This window comes from Malus sylvestris, chromosome 13 (genome assembly GCF_916048215.2).
Source record: "Malus sylvestris chromosome 13, drMalSylv7.2, whole genome shotgun sequence".
Classification (NCBI taxonomy): Eukaryota; Viridiplantae; Streptophyta; class Magnoliopsida; order Rosales; family Rosaceae; genus Malus; species Malus sylvestris.
The window spans coordinates 13,277,032-13,300,089 of record NC_062272.1 but is presented as its reverse complement, the minus strand read 5'-3'; the positions used below and the strand labels follow the sequence as shown (position 1 = coordinate 13,300,089).

Genomic DNA, 23,058 nt, shown 5'->3' with positions numbered 1-23,058 from the left:
CACCTACTCCTAGGAAACCTTTCTAGTCTGTAGAAACAAAGAACGGACTTGAATATCTTATGAACGGAGAGCAGGGAGCTGCTAAACAAATCCCAACTGCCCTCCAATGGCACCGAACCAAACCCATACTAGACGTCAAGCTTCCACAACGCTTTTGCTTGGTTATGAGACCAGTCGGGCGCCTTGTGGAGCTCGGTATGGAGAATCCGACTTGCTCTACCGTGTACATAAGTGAATCCGTCACCTTAACATGTGCTTTTTGTTTTTGGTCCGAACCTTCAAATGTGTTTTGATATGAAACATTTGTGGCCTTTTTCCACGTTCACATGAAGAAAACATTGATTCTGATGTTTCATGACTCTGAAGCTAATTTTTGTTCTTTGTCAAAATCAACTTTCACGACAGATGACACAATTATGTACAGACGACATAGTACTAGGGCAGCCGTAAGCACGAAGGTTCGCAAGAACATCTAAATCCAATAAGTACAAAGGGCGAGAATATAGACTCCACTTTATACAAGTTGCATTGTAACATGAGATCATAATGAATTACACTTATATGACAACAAAATTGGTAAAGAATTGGAGATGACAGGGTTGCCACCATTAGGAGGATTGCCTTGGTCCCAAAGATCGTAACTACGCAGCAACTGGTGAATATTCTCTCCTTCTCCCAATATATGCTGCATGACCTTACGCCTTCCGTTGGTGGCCTGTTGTGACACGGAAAGATAAGAATTTCATTTCCGGTGGGTCAGTTTGCTTGCAGAATTGCAAAATTCCCCACTCTACTTCCAACGATGGCATTCTTTGCAACTAGAGTCTCGTCATGGAAGCTGTGAGAATACTTGTGGTTAGCATAATTCAAAGAAGCTCAGTCTCTTCTTGGTCTGCATCAGCATCATCGATCTCATTTTCTTCATCATCTTCTTCAGGTGCATCTGGATCCACCCCCTACAGAAAGTACAACTTTCAAACTACATCTTGCTCAATTGCCTCACCATTGTTGAGCAAATCATTATATTAAACAATCTAAACCAAACACCCAATCACTCATTTAAGCTATATACACAGGATGACAGACCTTCATCTGTTTCTCTAAGCGCTCTAAACCTTTTTTTGCAGCTTCATTCTGTTGGTTTATCCTGCAATTCATGTCAGAAAATAAAATTGAGCACTTTATAGTCATAAGATCATACAGAATTGCACAACAGATCAAAAGTGTGTTATAATCCCATGCCACTAATAGTTGGGATTTAATTTCTTTAACGACCTCAATTATTTTTCAGGACGACTTCCTTAAATTGCTATTTATGGGATCCCTAAAATTTCCACACCACACACAAGCACACGCAAGCAAATAATTAATGAGAATGCACATTTTAAGTCCTAACAGTGAGAAAGTTATTCTGGATATCCAAAATAACACTTAACCTCAATGCAGCTTGATAATGCGACAATGCCTCTTGGAGCATATTTGTTGCAGCAAATACTTGAGCAAGTTTCACATGCAGAGAGTCATCTGCCCAGTCCTTCAGATATCGCTCTAGCAGTGACACAGCATCCCCATTGCGGCCTTCGTTAACATGGAGCTCAGCTAGAGCTAATGCAGCTCCAAGGTAACCAGATTCCAGCCTAAGGGCTGACTCATAGAACTTTTTTGCCTGTTTCAAGATTAGGTTGAATTCACAAGTACATCAACTTGACTTCTGAACTCATGCTGAAATAATCTGTTATGGGTTTACCTTCTCCCTACCACCAGGGTTACTCGCATGTACATCCCCAACCAATTTTAAAGCCTTCGCAGATTGAGGCATAGCCTTCATAGCCTCCCTGGAAGCATATAAAGCCTCTTTGATTTTAGAGAGAGCTAAATACGAATGAACCAAACCTGAAAACATATTTGAGTTACCAATCATAAAGTGTCTGCAATTACTTCATATTTCGCTCTTTTAAAAAATGGTTGAATCGAATATAAAAAACTCAATGCCGACATAAGATGCATGTCATGCTGATGAGTATTTTCCTTTACAAGTCCCACCTTGATATGAACGAATATCAGGTCTCAACTCTTGAGCTGCCCTGAAGGCAACTACAGCTGCTTCTGCTCGCTTCATTGATAACATAAGGTTACCCTGAAAGCTTGGAAAAATTCATGTTTCCTCATTGAGAACAGGGTAAGAAGAAAGATACGGTGATATTTTTTAACATAGATGCTGCAACTTATCATATATAAGATCATATCAGTACCTTCATTATATAACCTGGGATGTGCCTCTCATCGATTCGTATACTCTGATGCAAATAAATAAGAAACTTATGAGATATATAAAAAAAAAAAAGGTCGTACCCAGTGCACAAAGCTCCCGCTTTACGCAGGGTCTGGGAGAGGTGAATGTCGGCTAGCCTTACCCCCATTTATGGAGAGGCTGCTCCCAAGTCTCGAACCCGAGACCTACCGCTCATGGGCGAAGGCACTTGCCATCGCACCAAGTGCGACCTCTAAACTTATGAGATATATAATTAAGGTAAATTAAAAACCAGCAAACATAAAGTACAGACCTTCTCAACATAGGATAAAGATCCTCTCTCATCTTTCCTTTCCCAAAGTACAGATAAGGCCACAAATACTTCTGGCCTTGTAGAATCAGCAATAAGCAAATCATGCACTAATTTATTGAGCTTCGGAAAGTCAGACTTTGTCTTTAGAAGCATTGCATACTCATCCATATATGTTACAACACATGGATCAATTGATCGAGCCTGCAAAGAATAGAAGCATCAAAACGTGAGTTCGTATTTGCATGACACGCATTCATTTAAGGGCATATGAGCAAGCATGCTCATGGGCATGTGCGTGTCTGAGAGAGAGAGAGAGAGATGGACACTTGCATCACCATAATGACCAGAAATTACCTTTTCAAAATTCAATATAGCCTCATCGTTTTTCCCAATAATAGCTTCAACCTTTCCATGCAAGTTTTTACATATACAAAAGCACAAATAAAAACCTTATTAGAAACAACATAGGACAACATTTAAGTCTATTAAAACAAATTTAACCCGAGTCATCAGAATCAAAGTAACTCCGCCTGTGTAAGTTTATCTTACATTGCCGGTCCCAAGCCCGGATAAAGGAGGAGGGGGAGGGCGTCAGGTAGTCGACAGTGAACCCAGAACGAAATCGCGCTAAAGCTAGGACGTCACCCGTAAGTGGTGCGCTGTGTGGCCCCAGCACAGTGATAAGTGAGCAAGGGTCGCTGTATCTCCATCAGCACCCGGATGCAGTGTTAAATGAGCAAAGGGGCCATAGAAACATCTTTTCGAACGACTCCACTCAAAGTTGTTTGGGAGCATATGCTCCTATCAACTTTACACAGGACACACAAAAAAAGTACTTTGATCCTATTAGACGGGGGAGGTTGAAGAAGCTAGGACAGAAGGGTAGAGTTCAAGAGAGTAGAATGCGTTTAGGAACGTGGAATATAGGAGGCCTAACGGGAAAATCTATGGAAGTAGTGGAAGTTATGGTGAGGAGAAGGATAAATATTATGTGCCTACAAGAAATTAAGTGGGTTGGTCTTAAGGCAAAGGATCTAGAAAACTCAGGGTTTAAACTCTGGTATTCGGGCAGAAATAGAACGAGAAACGGTGTTGGCATCATCATGGACAAGACCTTGACACAAGATGTTGTAGATGTCAAGAGGGTAGGAGATAGAATCATGGCAATCAAGATTGTAATAGGACAAGAACTCATCAATGTGATTAGTGCGTACGCACCTCAAGTAGGGTTGGATACGAGTTCGAAGGAGAAATCTTGGGAAGACCTTGGAGACTTGGTGCAAGGAATTGCTCAGACGGAGAAGTTATTTATAGGAGGAGATTTAAATGGACACGTGGGCAAGGAGACAGGCAACTATGGAGGTTTTCATGGTGGCCATGGTTTTGGGGAGAGAAATGAGGATGGGGAAGCTATCTTGGATTTTGCAATGGCATATGATCTCTTCTTAGCCAACACCTTTTTTAAGAAGAGAGAAGAACATGTGATCACCTACAAGAGTGGATCGTCAAAAACACAAATAGATTTTCTTCTAATGAGGAAAGGGGATCATATAACTTGTAAGGATTGCAAAGTTATACCGGAGAGAGAGCTTGGCTAATCAACATCGCTTGTTGGTGATGGATGTACATATCAAAAGAGTGAGAAAAAAGAACAAGACTTGGAAGTGCCCAAGGACTAGATGGTGGAATCTAAAAGGAGAAAAACAAGTCATTTTCAAAGAGAAAGTAATCACCTAGTGTGTGTGGGATAGAGAGGGGGAAGCTAGCCAAAGGTGAGATTCCATGGCTAGTTGTATCCGAAAAGTAGCAAAAGAGGTATTAGGAGAGTCCAAGGGCTTGACTCCACACCAAAAGGAATCTTGGTGGTGGAATGAGGAGATACAAACAAAGGTGAAGACTAAGAAGGAATGTTGTAAAGCCTTATACAAGGATAGGATCGATGAAAATGGTGAAAGGTATAGAAAAGCGAAACAAGAGGCGAAGAAAGCTGTGAGAGAAGCTAAGTTAGTGGCTTATGACGATATGTATAAGCGACTAGATACCAAAGAAGGAGAGTTGGATGTCTATAAACTAGCTAGAGCAAGGGAAAAGAAGACAAGGGACCTAAACCAAGTGAGGTGCATTAAGGATGAGGATGGAAAGGTTCTTGCTACAGAGAACGCGGTCAAAAACAAATGGAGAGGTTATTTTCATAATCTTTTCAATGAAGGACATGAAAGGAGTACTTCTTTAGGGGAGTTGAGTAACTCAGAAGAGTGTAGAAACTACTCCTTTTATCGTCGAATCAGGAAGAAAGAAATGGTTGTAGCTTTGAAGAAGATGAAGCATAGAAAAGCAATGGGCCCAGATGATATACCGATCGAAGTGTGGAAAATCTTGGGAGAGACAGGTATAGCATGGCTCACTGACCTTTTCAATAGGATTTTGAAAACGAAGAAGATGCCAAATGAGTGGCGAAAGAGCACTTTGGTGCCTATCTACAAGAATAAGGGCGACGTACAAAATTGCATGAACTATAGGGGTATTAAGCTAATGAGTCATACAATGAAGCTCTAGGAGAGAGAGATATTGAGCATAGATTGAGGCAAGAGACACGGGTTTCGGACAACCAATTCGGGTTTCATGCCAGGACGCTCAACCATGGAGGCAATCTATCTCTTACGAAGATTGATAGAAAGATATAGAGAGGGGAAAAAGGATTTACACATGGTCTTTATAGATTTGGAAAAAGCGTATGATAGGATCCCAAGAGACATTCTCTGGAGGATTTTGGAGAAGAAAGGAGTACGAGTAGCATATATCCAAGCTATAAAGGATATGTATGAAGGAGCAAAAACTGCCGTAAGAACTCATGAAAGACAAACCGAAAGCTTCCCCATAACTGTAGGATTACATCAAAGCTAATCCTTAAGTCCTTACCTTTTTGCGTTGGTAATGGATGAGTTAACAGGACATATTCAAGATGATATTCCTTGGTGTATGCTTTTCGCAGACGATATAGTGTTGATAGATGAAACTCAGGAAGGGGTAAATGTGAAGCTTAACCTTTGGAGAGAAGTGTTGGAATCTAAAGGTCTTCGCCTAAGCCGATCAAAGACAGAATATATGGAGTGCAAGTTCAATGCAAATGGAGGACAAAATGAGTTAGGGGTGAGGATCGGAGATCAGGAAATACCAAAGAGCGACTGCTTTCGCTACCTAGGATCTATCTTGCAAAAGAACGGAGAATTAGATGGAGATCTCAACCATAGAATACAAGCTGGATGGATGAAGTGGAAGAGTGCATCCAGCGTGTTATGTGACCGTCGTATGCCAGTAAAGCTCAAGGGAAAATTTTATAGGACGGCAATAAGGCCAGCGATGCTGTATGGCACAGAATGTTGGGCGGTAAAGCATCAACACGTACACAAAATGGGTGTAGCGAAGATAAGGATGCTTCGTTGGATGTGTGGGCACACGAGAAATGATAAGATTAGGAATGAGGATATCCGAGGTAAAGTAGGAGTAGCCGAAATTGTAGGAAAGCTGAGAGAAAATCGGTTATAGTGGTTTGGACATGTGCAAAGAAGGCCTACTGACGCTCCAGTTAGAAGATGCGGCTACGGGATAGAGGTTCAGGGCCGAAAGGGTAGAGGAAGGCCTAAGAAAACTTTGGAAGAGACTCTAAGAAAAGACTTAGAGTACTTGGTTCTAACGGAGGACATGACACAGGACCGAGCACAATGGCGTTCTAAGATTCATATAGCCGACCCTACTCAGTGACTTGGATTTTTCAAGTCTCCAACTGAAAAGTTTCCCTCACTCGAGAAATTAAGGGAACACTACCTCAACCTACATGCTTCACTCACAAAGCTTCAACATACAAGCTTCAACAAAAGAAAAATTCAAAGAACTTAGTGAAGAAGGCTTTGGTGTATTTAACACAATACGTTGAAATGAAGCAAACCTTATTTATTGATATCTCCGATAAGTTACAAATATGTACATATACATGAGTCAAAATAAACAAACAAGAGGGGGCCTTCACAAAGGTTGCTTAGGAGAAGTCTCAGCAGTCGGTAGAGCTCCAGAAAGAGAAGGCACTGGAGGGTGATCACTCGAAGCCTCAGTACTGGACAAAACCCTAGAAGGAACAGGCATCGGAGGCTGATCATTTGGAGCTTCATTACGCGGTACAGCCCCAGAAGACGAAGGCAATAAATGCCTTTGGAACAAACCCACAACCTCTGATGATCAAGTAAAATCTGACCATCAGATTCCTTCACCTGGTCAAGCTTCCTCTTCATGTTTGTAGCATAGTCATGTGCGAGCATGTGCAACTGTTTATTCTCATGCTTGAGCCCTCTAATCTTCTGCTTGAGACTCATCACTTCAGCCGCCAATGATTCAACTGGCGGGTTCGAGCAAATAGGCGTTGGGCCATATTCGACACAGAACCTGCACATTGAACACTGAATCAAGATCTTACTGGCGGGTTCTGTGTCGAATATGCCTCAAATATGCCTCAAATATGTAGGTTATGTGTCGCCAATGATTCAAGTGTAGGTTCTGTGTCGAATATGCCTCAAATATGTTTTCAGGTTTGGTTCATTCATATTTAGCTCTACTGGCGGGTTCGAGCAAATAGAAGTGTAAGAAGAGGTCGGACAAATCAAGATCTTAGAAGTGTAAGAAGGAACAGCACCACTGCTGAATAATTGGAAAGTTACTGTGTGTCAACCTCTGTGCTCCGTGGCAAGGTAGACTAGCAAAAATGCTCAACCTTTACTCACATTCGAGAAAACACTACCAACAAGATTGCTTGCTCCAAATTCGAGGAGGCACCGCCCTCCGAATCTCGAGAGCCAGACTCTCAACAGGATTACTTTCTCAAAAATCGAAGAGACACCGCTCTTCGAATTTCAAGAGCCAGACTCCCAACAGGATTGCTTTCTCAAAAATCGAAGAGGCACCGTTCTTCGAATCTCGAGAGCCAGATCCCCGACAGGATCGCTTGTTCGAAAACCGAAGAGGCATCGCTTTCTCAACTGCGAGAGCCAGATCTCCTTGGATAAAGCTTGTCTGTAATCTTCACACGCAACATCAGCTTTCCAGATACCACAGACCATTTTTTCAAAGTGCTCTGACAGAGTTAAAACACGTGAAGCAGGCAGCTCTCACTACAATGCTATAACCAAGAAGGGTAAAGGAATAGCATTACTACTTCTTGTTAGGGAGACTCCTATATATGTCGACCTCCATCCTCAACGGATAGGTAGACCTGTAAAAATGCTCAACCCTTCCTCATATCTGAGAGGGCACTCCCAACGAAACCTCTCGAAATACTCAGCTTTCTTTCCCCCCGATAATACCTCTGCAAACAAGCTACACCAGAGCAAGAATATCTCATATCATCAGGGTTAAAAGCAAGAGTCCCATATCATGCTTTTTCCCTGTCTTTTCCTTTGGCTTTGTTCTTACCTGCAAGACAAGGAGAAAGAGAGCAATCAGTCAACACTTGGAATCAAGCTTCCAGTCAGGAACTGACTGCTTGGAACCCCTTACCTGATTACTTACCTGGCATTGCTCTCGAATACTCATCTTCAACATCTTATGCTTCCAGAGAAGATACCACATCTGCCTGAGGAACAGATAGGGCCAGCGAGAAGGATATAAGGAAGCATGTGGAGACAAGCGTAACAGAACACGTGCCGATACTTCCACTACTTTGTCAACAGCAAAAGTATCACATATCAGCAAGGTCGAACGTACTCTAGATTTGATGGACTTGTTTTGACCCTCAAATTCTTCAGTCGGCCTTATACTATGGAGGTAACCAGAAAATCCTCCAGCCCAGTTCAAGAATAAGCCTGTGGAAAGTTATTTCTTCAAAAGCAAAAGTATCTCATATCATCTCTTTTCCTTTTCTTCTCTTTATCCTTCATGCTGCCTGTAAGATAAGGAGAATGAGAACAATCAGTCGAAACTCGAAATCAAACTTCTGATCTGGGACTGATTGCTTGGAGCTCTGATTGCTTACCTTGTCTGTCACCTCTTTCAGCAGATCCCCTAGCTCGGCGACTTGGGGGACTCCTACTACATGGTTTGTATCGCACTTGACCACGCCTGAAACTACAAGTAAGCTTCAAGTGAAATTGATACATTACCTTGTGCATCTCCACCAGTTAAAGATACCACCCCTGGACGGAGGAAGAGTACTTCCAGAGAAGATGCCACATCTACCTATGAGACAGATAAGGCAAGTGAAGACGATACCACACTTCAGTACTTTGAAGTTTCATGATTACTCAGCGGCTTGGATCTTGCAAGTCCCCAACCGAGGCGTTTCCCCTCCAACCAGGAGGCCAATCACAGAGCGACACGTGTCGACATCAGAAGCCAATCATAGCGCGACATGTGTCAACATCGGAAGTCAATCACAACACGACACGTGTCAATGTCAGAACAAGGCTAGAAACTCTCTTCTATAAAAGGAGATCATTCTCCCAAAATATTTCCTAATGCCATTTGTACTAAATCATTCACTTGTACCCACTAAAGGAGAGCTTGAACCTCTGTACTTGTGTAAACCCTTCACAATTAATGAGAACTCATCTACTTCGTGGACGTAGCCAATCTGGGTGAACCACGTACATCTTGTGTTTGCTCTCCTGTCTCTATCCTTTTACATACTTATCCACACTAATGACCAGAACAATCTAACGAAGATCACAAACTTAATATTTCTGTTGTACCAAAGTCCTCACTGATTTTGTGCATCAACAATCCTTAAGTCCTTACCTTTTTGCATTGGTAATGGATGAGTTAACAGGACATATTCAAGATGTTATTCCTCGGTGTATGCTTTACGCAGACGATATAGGGTTGATAGATGAAACTCAGGAAGGGGTAAATGCGAAGCTTAACCTTTGGAGAGAAGTGTTGGAATCTAAAGGTCTTTACCTAAGCCGATCAAAGATAGAATATATGGAATACAAGCGGGATGGATGAAGTGGAAGAGTGCATCCGGTGTGTTGTGTGACAGTTGTATGCCACTGAAGCTCAAGGAAAAATTTTATAGGACGGCAATAAGGTCAGCGATGCTGTATGGCACAGAATGTTGGGCAGTGAAGCATCAACACGTACACAAAATGGGTGTAGCGGAGATGAGGATGCTTTGTTGGAGGTGTGGGCTCACGAGAAAGGATAAGATTAGGAATGAGTGGGTTGGACATGTGCAAAGAAAGCCTATTGACGCTTCAGTTCGAAGATGTGACTACGGGACAGAGGTTCAAAGCCGAAGGGGTAGAGGAAGACCTAGGAAAACTTTAGAAGAGACCCTAAGAAAAGACTTAGAGTACTTGGATCTAACAGAGGACATGACACAAAACCGAGCGCAATGGTGTTCTAGGATTCACATAGCCGACCCCACTTAGTGGGAAAAGGCTTTGTTATTGTTGTTGTAATCAGAATCAAAGTGCTCTTTGCATTCATTCAGCGTAAATTTGAGGTATTTCTTAATAAGGCCAAACATTGTATTTTCAGAAATAAATAAAAGTAAATAGATGGGTAATTACAATTCTGTAAGTTACTTATGCCCATAACACAAGCCAAAAATTAGCAGCAAGATTTTCATAGATAATTCTATAGAAGGATGAAACTGTAATTATCTTTTTTGTTTTAGCAGTGAGGTGAGCATTTTGGTGGTTGATAAATAGTGCCATACATTGTAAATTATACCTAACAAAGAGCAGCTGCAAATATCTAGTTGGAATGAGAACTTAAAAGAAGTAAACAAGGAACCTAGATACTCATGGTACATACAGATGAGATTTTGTTGTCAGAAACCTACTCCTCCCATCATAAGCAATCAGTGCATAAATTGGCTTATTATCAAGCAAAATTGGTGGACAACACTATACCATTATTGTCATTGCAAAAAGTGCAAATAGCCACACATACAATTAGTTCTAACCTTTGCAACTTCAAGTAAGAGGTGTAAATTATTAGGAAAACGTTGTAAAAGATCCATAAAGAGTTCCAGACCACCTGCAACGCCAAAGTTAAATATATAGACTGTAAATGCAAGCAGAATTTCCACTAATAACATAATGAAACTACATCTAGGATCGGGAAAAGATGTAAAATAAAATAATGCGAACTGCAACAAATATCTGTTTCTAACAACTTTCTACTTCCTTATAGGATATCATCCAATATGAATTCTAGAAGTAATATGTTGAGAATGAGTCCCACATTGAAGGGAGGAGGGACCTTGCATGGGCTTATAAGTAAGTTGGGCTACTCCCCATATTGCCAATTGGTTTTATGGTGGAACCTCAACTTTTTCATGGTATCAAAGTAGGTTGTCCAACGTGTGAAGCAAAACGGCCACACACGCTCCATGTCACCTCGTTTTGTTGTCCACATATTAGGCTTGAAAATTCACCACACGTGAGGAGGCGTGTTGAGAATGAGTCCTACATTGATGGGAGGAGAGAACTTGCATGTGCTTATAAGTAAGTTGGGCCACTCCCCATATTGCCAATTGGTATTATGGTGGAACCTCAACTTTCTTCATAATACAACTAATCTATATACAACAAAGACATTAACCATAATAATCCCCATTTTTATCTATGCAAAATCCCCCTTACTTCTTTGCCCGAAAAAGGGGCATTTGCACAGGGGTTGTTGACAGAGCAATTTGATTACCATCCATTAGTTGTATAAATTTACAAAATGAAGTGTCAATGCATGCAGTGTTGACGATGAAGCAAGCCTTATCACGACAAAAGACTTATTGAATATGTTCTCAAGTTTCCACAAACACACATACAAATAAAAACCCAAGAGTAGAGAAGAAATACTCCCATTACCTCTGTAATCATTCAAAGCAACGCAACACTGAGCCTCAACGTAGCGCTGCACAGAGAAAAACAAATGTAACAACTTTGTTGGAGTAATCGGGCTTTCCCCCTTTCAATCCATTATGTACATCCTATCATAGAACTGCTCAGTTGTAACTTGTGAAAGAACAAAATTATGCAAGCTAAATTGCAAAATGCACATGCATTCTTTCTAATGCATGACAAACCAACTACATAGGCTGACTAACAAAAAACTTCATCCTAGGTACTATGACAACTACTCTCTTCTGGCCATATCAGTCTATCCAAACATTACAATATTTGTCACGATGAGTGTCACGGCTCAATGTGGATATGAAGCCATCTGCACATAGCATAAAATAAATAAACATAGACCAAATGATAGCTAATGATAAACGACCTCTGCTTTCCCAATTGTTACTTACATGCAGCCAACGGCTTGAGTCAAAATGATCAAATGGAGCCCTCCCGCTTCTATTTGGAGTCTGAAATTGAGGGTCAAGAAGCAGAATTGAAGAAACATTGGGATAGACATCTAATTATAAAGTGTCACTACATACGTAATCAGATAACAATAGGCCCATGAGCTCTAGGTCTCATATGGCCCCTTATAATTTCTGTTTTTCTACACACAGCATAAGACAAAGACAGCTTCACTGTGAAAAAACTTTACAGGACAAACCTGAGGAATCAAGGAAATAATGTCTTTGGCAGCAACTCCTAATTCTGCTAAAGCTACAATAGCCTCCATGACATAAGGGCAGTGCCTGTTGAAAGCGCCAAAAATGAAGCAGCATGTATATAACAAGATGAAGTCAAGATTGCTAGCAGACCAGAAATCATTAATACATTTGAAGACATATATGAACTGAGTTGCAACAGGAAGGGAATTCACTTGGAACAATCTCCATGAGAATAAAAAACATATGGAGATGGATACACTATAGCCCAATTAAACTTAGGGGAGCAGAAGATGGAAATCCAAAGACTTTTACATCCATAACAATATAACAAGGGATCCAAAGACTATTTCTAAAGTAAAGGTGCAACCTTCTTTTATAATATAGGACCTACCAGAAAAAGAAAGCATATAACAAGGTAGGGTTGCAGAACAAAACACTTATAATCTTGCAATTGACCTCAACCATCCCACCCTTTAATTACTTCAATCACAGTATCCAAGTCTTAAAAAATTAATTTCCATGAGAAAATGAAATTGCTAACATCAGAGAAACAAAGAACTGCCAAATTCTTGAGCTTCAGAGTAGTGCAGCATAACGATCACAAGATTTTATTACCTAAACAAGTAAAATACTCAAATTATCTGCATTAATAAAAATACAAACTGAAACATGAGAATCACAATTTGATTGACAAACCTTAGACATTCTTTGAAACAAGAAACAGCAGAACGATTCTGTCTAGAAAACCGATACAGCTTTCCCATCAAGAGATTCATCTGCAAGTTTCTGAATTTGCTTGGGATGTTGTCCATCTGTAAAGTTTATATGTGCATCAGACCCCAGCAAGAATGTTCAGAAAGTGACATAAGAAATATAAGTGCATATTGATATTGATGAGAAACCAATGGGTAGTATTTTTTCTTGCAAAACCAGCTTACAAAGAAAGGGTGCCCTGTGCTTATATGCTACATATTACCAAGGTACCCAGCTGACGTGTGACTATGTTAACAAATTAACAATATATATAGGACTAACGAGAAATAGATAGAAAAAAAAAAGATAAAAAGAAAGACTAGGAGGCAAGTAAAACCAACAAAATTAACATGGATGTGTCAGGATCTTTATACTCAGACCTCCATACTAAGTTACTACCACAGATAATATGCAAATTTCCCTGCCCATAAACATTTGAGCATGCATGTCCGTACCTCGGAAAGGGCTGTTCCATTCTCACCGAGCGCAAAGTGACTGGATGCAATTTTGAACTTCACCTGTCATTTAGCAAAGAAGGGAACTTTGTATAAATAGCGCCAAACAAAAAAAAAAAGAACCACTATCATGCTTTGGTATAAGCTGAAAACAGAAACAACTATACGGAAAGTGAAAGCAGCCTACCTCATTCTCATTAATTCCTGAAATATTAAACAAATTTGGAGAAGACGACCTAGTTGACGACAATGAGCTTCTAGTAGCTGGTGCATTTGTCTTGGAAATCATCTTGCAAAGCTGCAACGCTTGCTTATAAATATGCTGTCAACAAAAAAGAAAACAAATATATAGAATCATCCAAAAATCAATAACACGGGAGCATATTAATCGTAAAGTAAAGAAATCCAGCTTTGGTTAGATAACGAGAAAGTATTAAATTGACATTTTCACCTAATGGGTTAAGCTAACTCAGTAAAAAGTTATACAATCCTTCCAACTTTGTTGCAATCACTAAGAGTGTTAAGTCCACTACATTTGTGCAAGATCACTACTTTGTACATTACAATACGAAATAAGCCGAAAATGTGTGATTTTTTTTCTTACAATTGCTCTGCGAAACTCCCCTTCGCGATACAACGAATCACCAAGAAGCACCTGCAAGCAAACATACACAATTCAATTACAAGAAATAAAAAAAGGGAGAAATACATGGACTCATGGAGTTGAAGATTCTGACCAAGCCTTCAGCTTTAAGGTGCGGATTGATTTCGGCATTAGGGGCCGGAGACGAAACAAGAAAACAACCCTAAACCCAAGCACAAACAACATCTCAATCGCCGGAAAATTATGAAACTGGAGAGAAAATTTGAAATTGGAGGAGCAGGAGGGGAGAAGAGAGATTACGAGCATTTGAGCTGAGTTGTAGAGGCCGTGCTCCATGAGAGTGGTGATTTGATCCTTGGGGACCTCCATTTCTGGGAGCGAAAGTAGTAAAATTTGAAAGTTTTTGCTTCCGATAAGATTTCTTGAACGATTGGCGTCAGTGTCCGTGAACGAAGGCTAAAACCAATGACTAGAATATCGAATCGTCGATATTATCGTTTTTCAGAGAGATCGATATTTTCTCACATATCCTCTTAATTGTCGTTAAAATATTGTGATATTATTAATAATATCGCGATATATTCGATATTATCGAAACAATCGTCGTGGCTTCGTCGTCGGAAAGGCAGCTGAGGCTGCGTTGTCGCAGCTGCTCAGATCTCTCTCTGTAATCCAGGCTCAGACCCAAGATCTATGACTCCGTCATCAGAAATGAAAAACTCCATTTTCTCCGGATCCCAAAACCCGCTCGGGTTTGAATCAAACTGTTTGATGGATCCCCTTGCCTGATGGTGGTCGTCGGGAGGTGAGAAATGGAGGAAGAACAGTCCACAGTTGGTGATGGTGCTCGCTGGAGTGTGTGCCACTATGGTGCTCGGCGGGTGTGGGTGTGGTGGTCTGTGCTCTGGGGGAGAAGAAACAAGGACATGAATGAGGGAGAAGGTTCAAAAGATTGGGGAAGGGGGAAACACGGGGAAGTGGGGTGTGTGTGTGTGTCTGTCTGCTCTGGGAAGAAGACTTGCAGAGAAGAGATGGGGGGAGAACCGAAGATGAATGAGGAGAGGAATGAGGGAGAAGGAAGTGGTATGTGCGTGTGTGTCTATGCGTGTGTGTGTGTGTGTGGAAGTGGTATGTGTATGTGTGTGTTATCCGAGAGAAGAAAAAAAAAATTCAAACCTGCTTTCAAAATATCCAGCCCACGTGTCAGTGATCGTGAGGTTTGGTCTTCAATATATTCACCCTGCTTTTTGAACCTCATAGGAACTCTATATGGTACTAAGTCACTCATGTATCTTACCATGCAATGTATAAAGTGTAAAATATTGTACTTGTTTGTACCATACTTGACCAATCCTGAAACTACTGAGCACCAGTCAACGTTATACAGTCAATGACCCAGAAGAGTTTCCCTCCAACCAGGAGGCCAATTATAGCGCAACACGTGTCGACATCAGAAGCCAATCATAGCGCGACACGTGTCAACATCAGAAGCCAATCACAACACGACACGTGTCAATGTCAGAATGAAACTAGAAACTCTCTTTTATAAATAAAGATCATTCTCTCACAATATTTCCTAATGTCATTTGTACTAAATCATTAACTAGTACTCACTAAATGAGAGCTTGAACCTATGTACTTGTGTAAACCCTTCACAATTAATGAGAACTCATATACTCCGTGGACGTAGCCAATATGGGTGAACCACGTACATCTTGTGTTTGCTTCCCTGTCTCTATCCATTTACATACTTATCCACACTAGTGACCATTTCAATCTAGCGAAGGTCACAAACTTAACATTTTCTGGTGTACCAAAGTCCTCACCGATTTTGTGCATCAACATTTGGCGCCATCTGTGGGAACGACACTCATTCCCACTTTCTTCAGCTTTGCCAAGCTGGTTTCCACCATTCGTACACTCTCTTTTGACCAGGCATCCCTCTCCAACATAGGGAGCGAAGGAAGCCACAACACACAGAATGACACCCCTCTTGCACCTAGTACGAAGCAACGAAAGAAGGAATGAAAGAGGGTTGCTCTTCAAGCTAAAGTCGATAAGTTAGAAGCTCAGAACAACAAGATAGCAATGAAGAATGAGGTCCTCTAGGAGTAGTATAAGAAGCTCTTTTAGACGCTCCACGAAATTAGGCGTACTTAAACATGCGAGCTCGTTGCCTCTATGGACATCAACCATCATCTGGGTGCCCCCCAACACGGAGGGTCACCTCCTTTCGACATGGGTATCCCTGATGAGGAGCGAGCTAATCATCAAAACATTGATCAACATGAGACTTCTCTCAACCCAGATGTTTCGACTTGAAGTAGAAGAAGTGGAGAAAAACACCTCATTGCAGAAGGGTTGGAAGGATCGAAAGTCGTTTATTGTGACTACCGAAACTTCCTAAAGCAACGTCGAGAGAATCCTCTCCACATATGCTCGAAGAACAATGACCCAAGGGTTTCTGAAAGACTCGGTCCCCTCCCACGACCCAGGCCAGCTGCCAATCTAGGGAAGGAACGACAGGTCCCAGAGGAACATGAAGGTACGGGGAACTCTGAGGTATTCCGACAATTCGCCCTAGAAGTCAGTACGGCGAGTCCAAGAAAAAACCACACGCCCTTGTTCAAACTTTCCTACTTCCAAGAGGCGATTGAGACTTACGAAAGAAAATTCCAGTGGTACATAACTCTACTCAAGACCCCCTTGTCCTACAGCTCCTTAAGGAAGTAAACAAGTTGAAGGCCGAACGTCAGGCTGAGATACCTGACTGGAACCAACCCAGGTCTGGCCCTCTCATAAGAAGGATCATCGACACCCCTTCAAGCGAAGACAAAACAAAAATTTGGTTTACAACTCTATACTGGAAGGGAGGACCCAATTAAACACCTTAACCTCTTTGAGTCCACTATGGCATATCGGATGCACATCGACGAAGAGCGATGTCTTCTCTTCCCCTCCACCCTCTCTGGTGGAGCTCTAAACTGGTATTGCTGTCTTCCACCTGAGACAGTAGACTCACTTGCATTCTGCAGATGACTTGTACACTATTCGCCAGAAGCCAGACGAGTCACTACGAGAGTATGCCGGTCGCTTCAACCATGAGTATTCTCGCTGCGCTAAGGCAGATGACAAGACCGCCCTCAAGGCCTTCACGGCAGGCCTACATGATTGTTTCTTCAAGTACATGATCAATGCCAACACTTGGAAGACTTACTTTGAGGTGATGGCACAGGCTTACAACCACACATCCGCTGAAGCAATGACATACCAAGGGAACCCCCATATGGTTAACCCCTATCAACAAATGGGAAGTGGAAGTCAAGTTCTACCAAGTGAGGAGATATTGGCCATTCAGACACCCATTGCATCATCTCCTACCTCATTTAGCTACTCGCTAAATCACCAAACGTATCTTTCTCTTGGTAAGAGGAAGGATTTTTACTCTCAGCAAGCCCATTACAACAAGAGGGATAAAAGTTCGTATCAAGACAACTAGGGGTGAACGTACCGTCGACTATTATGACTATGGGGCCAAGCCTCACTCTTTCAAAGTAGAAGACTAGGTACTGAAGGAAATGCTATTATAAGAAGGCATACACATTATAAATGTTTTGACTCTTAACCGTTTGAGATCTTTTGTCACACAAGACATTCGACAAATATTTAAAGGATAGGGAATTCAGACAACTTCTTCTGAGTCTTTTGCGTTCCTAGCACTAGAACACTTGGTCTACGCCGACCTACCCTTATACTTCAACTCAGAGCTTCAACATGCGTACTTTGACACAAAGTATGTGATACTAAGTGTTACAACCAACATGGTTCACATATCAAAAGCATGGATCCCCTTATGCATAGCAAAACATTCATAAACATCACTCATATCAATCAACATAAACATTATACATTCCAACACATTCATACATAAACATCATACATTCCAACACATTCATACATAAACATCATACATTCCAACACATCCATACATAAGCCAACTGTGCTTCGAAAGGGTTCAACATACTTTGTGTCTTCGACACTTGCTACAATATGCCTCGATACCTTGCCCTTATTCTCACCAACCAGGTGATGAAATGTAAAGAAGGAACTCATCTTCATGCCACTAACCAGGTGATGAAATGTACAACCCGTACTCTCCTTCATGCCACCAACCAGGTGATGAAATGTACAACCCGTACTCTCCTTCATGCCACCAACTAGGTGATGAAATGTACAACCCGTACTCTAATATCATTTGGCAACTTGTCATTCATGCCACCAATCAAGTGAAGAAGGAACTCATCCTCGTGCCACCAACCAAGTGATCAAATGTGATGAAAGGTGATGAAGGCACTCACCTTCGTACCACCAACCAAGTGATGAAAGCAACTCACCATTCATTCCACCTACCAGAAGACGAGTGGTACAACTTATACATGTGAACTCCTAGCATTCACAAATAATCAAAAACCCTCAAGCTTGACAACTCAACTAGGGGAACACTTATGCCCAACAAGAGTTATAGTCACCAACAAAGTCTTATTGCAAGCCAAAAACAACTTCAGTGCATGGCATACAAAGATCAAGCTATTCAGCCCTCTTGCATCTGCTTTAGACATTTCCCTTCTGTAACAATGCAAACAATACAACTCGTACAAAGTTTCACACACTCTTGATCAAGATAGTGTGAAGCAAAACCAATTTATGGTGCCAACAAGAGCTTCATCAATGGAGGGAAACCACAATTCTCAAAAGCTTCACACACTCTTGATCAAGACAGTGTGAAGCAAAACCAATTTATGGTGCCAACAAGAGCTTCATCAATGGAGGGCAACCACAATTCTCAAAAGCTTCACACACTCTTGATCAAGACAGTGTGAAGCAAAACCAATTTATGGTGCCAACAAGAGCTTCATCAATAGAGGGCAATCACAATTCTCAAAAGCTTCACACACTCTTGATCAAGACAGTGTGAAGCAAAACCAATTTATGATGCCAACAAAAGCTTCATCAAAGAAGTTTAACCACAATTCTTAAAAGCTTCACACACTCTTGATCAAGACAATGTGAAGCAAAACCAATTTATGGTGCCAACAAAAGCTTCATTAATGAAGGGCAACCACAATTCTCAAAAGCTTCACACACTCTTGATCAAGACAGTGTGAAGCAAAACCAATTTATGGTGTCAACAAAAGCTTCATTAAAGGAGTTCAACCACAATTCTCAAAAGCTTCACACACTCTTAATCAAGACAGTGTGAAGCAAAACCAATTTATGGTGCCAACAAGAGCTTAATCAATGGAGGGCAACCACAATTCTCAAAAGCTTTACACACTCTTGATCAAGACAATGTGAAGCAAAACCAATTTATGGTGCCAACAAAAGCTTTATCAAAAGAGTTCAACCACAATTCTCAAAAGCTTCACACATTCTTGATCAAGACAGTGTGAAGCAAAACCAATTTATGGTGCCAACAAGAGCTTCATCAATGGAGGGCAACCACAATTTACAAAAGCTTCACACTATCTTGATCAAGATAGTATGAAGCAAAATCAATTCATGGTACCCAACAAAAGCTTCAACTCCAAAGCTTCACCTACAAAGCTTCAACTTCAAAGCTTCACCTACAAAGCTTCAACTTCAAAGCTTCACCTACAAAAGCTTCAACACAAAAGCTTCACCCACAAAAGCTTCACCTACAAAAGCTTCAACACAAAAGCTTCACCCACAAAAGCTTCACCAACAAAAGTTTCATCAATCGAGGACAACTACAAATTCTCAAAAGTTTCACACTATCTTGATTGTGAAGCAAAATCAATTCATGGTACCCAACAAAAGCTTCAACTCCAAAGCTTCACCTACAAAGTTTCAACTCCAAAGCTTCACCTACAAAAGCTTCACCTACAAAGCTTCAACTCCAAAGCTTCACCTACAAAACTTCAACTCCAAAGCTTTACCTACCAAAGCTTCACCTACAAAGCTTAAACTTCAAAGCTTCACCTACAAAAGCTTCAACACAAAAGCTTCACCCACAAAAGCTTCAACACAAAAGCTTCACCCACAAATGCTTCAACACAAAAGCTTGACCCACAAAAGCTTCACCCACAAAAGCTTCACCCACAAAAGCTTCACCTACAAAAGCTTCACCCACAAAAGCTTAACCCACAAAAGCTTCACCTACAAAAGATTGACCCACAAAAGCTTCACCTACAAAAGCTTCACCCACAAAAGCTTGACCCATAAAAGCTTTACCCACATCTTCTTCATTAGGCCTAACAACTTTCATAACAAATATATATGAAGGAGGAGTTTTGGGCTACCACTTAGAAAGGAAATGCCTCATTCGTCAACTCCCTCGACCGGAGACTTGGGGAACTCCTACCATATGCTACTGCACCTTAATACTCAAAAGTCTCACGACCACTCAGGGACTTGGATTTTTCAAGTCTCCAACCGAGAAGTTTTCCTCACTCGGGAAATTAAGGGAGCACTACTTCCACATATATGCTTCACTCTCAAAGCTTCAACATACAAGCTTCAACAAAAGAAAAAAATTCAAAGAACTTAGTGAATAAGGCCTTGGTGTATTTAACACAACACGTTGAAATGAAGCAAAGCTTGTTTATTGATATCTCCGATAAGTTACAAATATGTATATATACATGAATCAAAATAAACAAACAAGAGGGAGCTTTCACAAAGGTTGCTCATGAGAAGTCTCAGCAGTCGGCAGAGCCCCAGAAAGAGTAGGCACTGGAGGGTGATCATTCGGAGCCTCAGTACTGGGCAGAACCCCAGAAGGAGGAGGCACCGAAAGTTGATCATTTGGAGCTTCATTACACGGTACAGCCCTAGAAGACGAAGACAATAAATGCCTTTGGAACAAACCCACAAAGCTCTGATGATCAAGTAAAATTTGACCATCAGATACCTGTAGCTGGTTAAGATTCCTCTTCATGTTTGTAGCATAATCATGTGTGAGCCTGTGCAACTGTTTATTCTCATGCTTGAGCCCTCTGATCTCCTGTTTGAGACTTATCACTTCAGTCGCCAATGATTCAACTTGGCGGGTTCGAGCAAATAGGCGTTGGGCCATATTAGACACAGAACCTGCACACTGAACAGTGAGAGCCAGAGAATCCTTAACAGCCAACTCATCAGACCGTTTGGAAAGTAGTTTGTTATTTTTAGGAGTGAGAAGCTTCCTGGCCACCACCACAGCGGTTATATCATTCTTCATAACAGAGTCCCCAATGGTAAGAGGACTAGTAGGGGATAAGAAGGATGGGCGCCATATGTTGTCTTGAGAAGGCATGGCTATCTCTTCACCAAAGTTCAAGTTAAAACGATGATCGGATGGGCCAGACATTCTCAGAAATGATGAAGGAGAAATGAGGTGGAATAAATCTCTTAAGCTCCAAAATAAGGGGAAAATTTCTAAGCAATAACTTTCTGAATGTACTTCTTGCACATAATTGGTGCCCTTATAAAAGAAAGGGTAACAGGGTCGTTGGTTCAAAAATAAAAAAAGCACCACTCTTTGGATTTTGAAGAGGCACCACTCTCCACACGTAACATCAGCTCATCGGGTACCACAGATAACTTTGTCAAAGATCTCTGACAAAGTTTAGACACATAAATTTTGAAGGTCTAGCTACCCTACTATTACCCACAAGGGTAAAGGGACAGCATCACTGCTTGATAACTAGAAAGTCTCAATGTGTGTCAACCTCGGTGCTCCGTGGTAAGGCAGACTGGCAAAAATACCCAACCTTTACTCACATTCGAGAAAACACTCCCAACAAGATTGCTTGCTAAAAAATCGAAGAGGCACAACTTTTCGAATCTCGAGAGCCAGACTCCCAACAGGATTACGTGCTCAAAAATCGAAGAGGCACCACCCTTCGAATCTCGAGAGCCAAACTCCGACTCCCAACAAGATTACTTTCTCAAATATCGAAGAGACACTGCTCTCCGAATCTTAAGAGTCAGACTCCCAACAAGATTGTTTTCTCAAAAATCGAAGAGGAACTGCTCTCCGAATCTCGAGAGCTAGACTCCCAACAGGATTACGTGCTCAAAAATCAAAAAGGCGCCGCCCTCCGAATCTCGAGAGCCAAACTCCCAACATGATTACTTTCTAAAAAATCGAAGAGACACTGCTCTCCGAATCTTAAAAGTCAGACTCCCAACATGATTGCTTTCTCAAAAATCGAAGAGGCACCATTCTTTGAATCTCGAGAGTCAGATCCCCGACATGATTGCTTGTTCGAAAATCGAAGAGGCATTTCTCTCCGAACTTCGAGAGCCAGATTTCCTTGGATAAAGCTTGTCTGCAATCTTAACACGCAACATCAACTTTCCAGATACCACAGACCACTTTTTCAAAGTGCTCTGACAAAGTTATAACACGTGAAGCTTGCAGCTCCCACTACATTGCTATGACCAAGAAGGGTAAAGGAATAGCACTACTACTTGTTGTTAGGGAGACTCCTATATATGTCGACCTCCATCTTCCACAGCCAGGCAGACCTGCAAATAAAAAAAAATGCTCAACTTTTCTTCACATCCAAGAAGGCACTCTCAGCAGAGTCTCTCGAAATACTCAGCTTCTTTCCTCCCGATAATACCTCTGCAAACAAGCCACACCAGAGCAAGAGTATCTCATATCATCAGGGTTAAAAGCAAGAGTATCTCATATCATGCTTTTTCCTGTCTTTTCCTTTGGCCTTGTTCTTACCTGCAAGACAAGGAGAAAGAGAGCAATCAGTCAACACTTGGAATCAAACTTCCAGTTAGGAACTGACTACCTGGTACCCCTTGCCTGATTAATTACCTAGCATTGCTCTCGAGTACTCATCTTCAACATCTTATGCTTCTAAAGAAGATACCACATCGGTCTAAGGAACAGATAGGGCAAGTGAGAATGATATAAGGAAGCATGTGGAGACAAACGTAACAGAACACGTGCCCATACATCCACTACTTTGTCAACAGCAAAAGTATCCCATATCATCAGGGTCAAACGTACTCTAGATTTGATGGACTTATTTTGACCCTCAAATTCTTGAGTCGGCCTTATACTCTGGAGGAAACCAGAAAACCCTCCAGCCCAGTTCAAGAATAAGC

General features: G+C 41.3%; 2 protein-coding genes and 1 long non-coding RNA gene across 3 annotated transcripts; 1 reads left to right on the top strand and 2 right to left on the bottom strand.

The window, feature by feature from the left end:
• Positions 1-459: 459 nt before the first annotated feature.
• On the bottom strand, positions 460-14,396 carry LOC126597675 (anaphase-promoting complex subunit 7-like). The gene is made up of 18 exons (XM_050264485.1): positions 14,230-14,396; positions 14,063-14,131; positions 13,930-13,980; positions 13,513-13,647; positions 13,326-13,388; positions 12,814-12,929; positions 12,117-12,201; positions 11,860-11,919; positions 11,423-11,468; positions 10,519-10,592; positions 2,919-2,969; positions 2,565-2,765; positions 2,253-2,297; positions 2,044-2,137; positions 1,748-1,893; positions 1,437-1,666; positions 1,087-1,147; positions 460-956 (listed from the first exon to the last, which is right to left on the bottom strand). Exons 1-18 carry the CDS (start codon positions 14,296-14,298, stop codon positions 867-869), a joined length of 1,686 nt encoding a protein of 561 aa, XP_050120442.1. The 5' UTR covers positions 14,299-14,396; the 3' UTR covers positions 460-866.
• Positions 3,362-4,427, top strand: LOC126597680 (uncharacterized). Its single transcript, XM_050264492.1, has one exon. The coding sequence runs from the start codon at positions 3,467-3,469 to the stop codon at positions 4,160-4,162; it is 696 nt and encodes a 231-aa protein (XP_050120449.1). The 5' UTR covers positions 3,362-3,466; the 3' UTR covers positions 4,163-4,427.
• LOC126597687 (uncharacterized) lies at positions 6,495-10,512 on the bottom strand. Its single transcript, XR_007614302.1, has 2 exons — positions 8,121-10,512; positions 6,495-8,024 (listed from the first exon to the last, which is right to left on the bottom strand). It is a non-coding gene; the product is annotated as an uncharacterized LOC126597687 (long non-coding RNA).
• Positions 14,397-23,058: the final 8,662 nt, after the last annotated feature.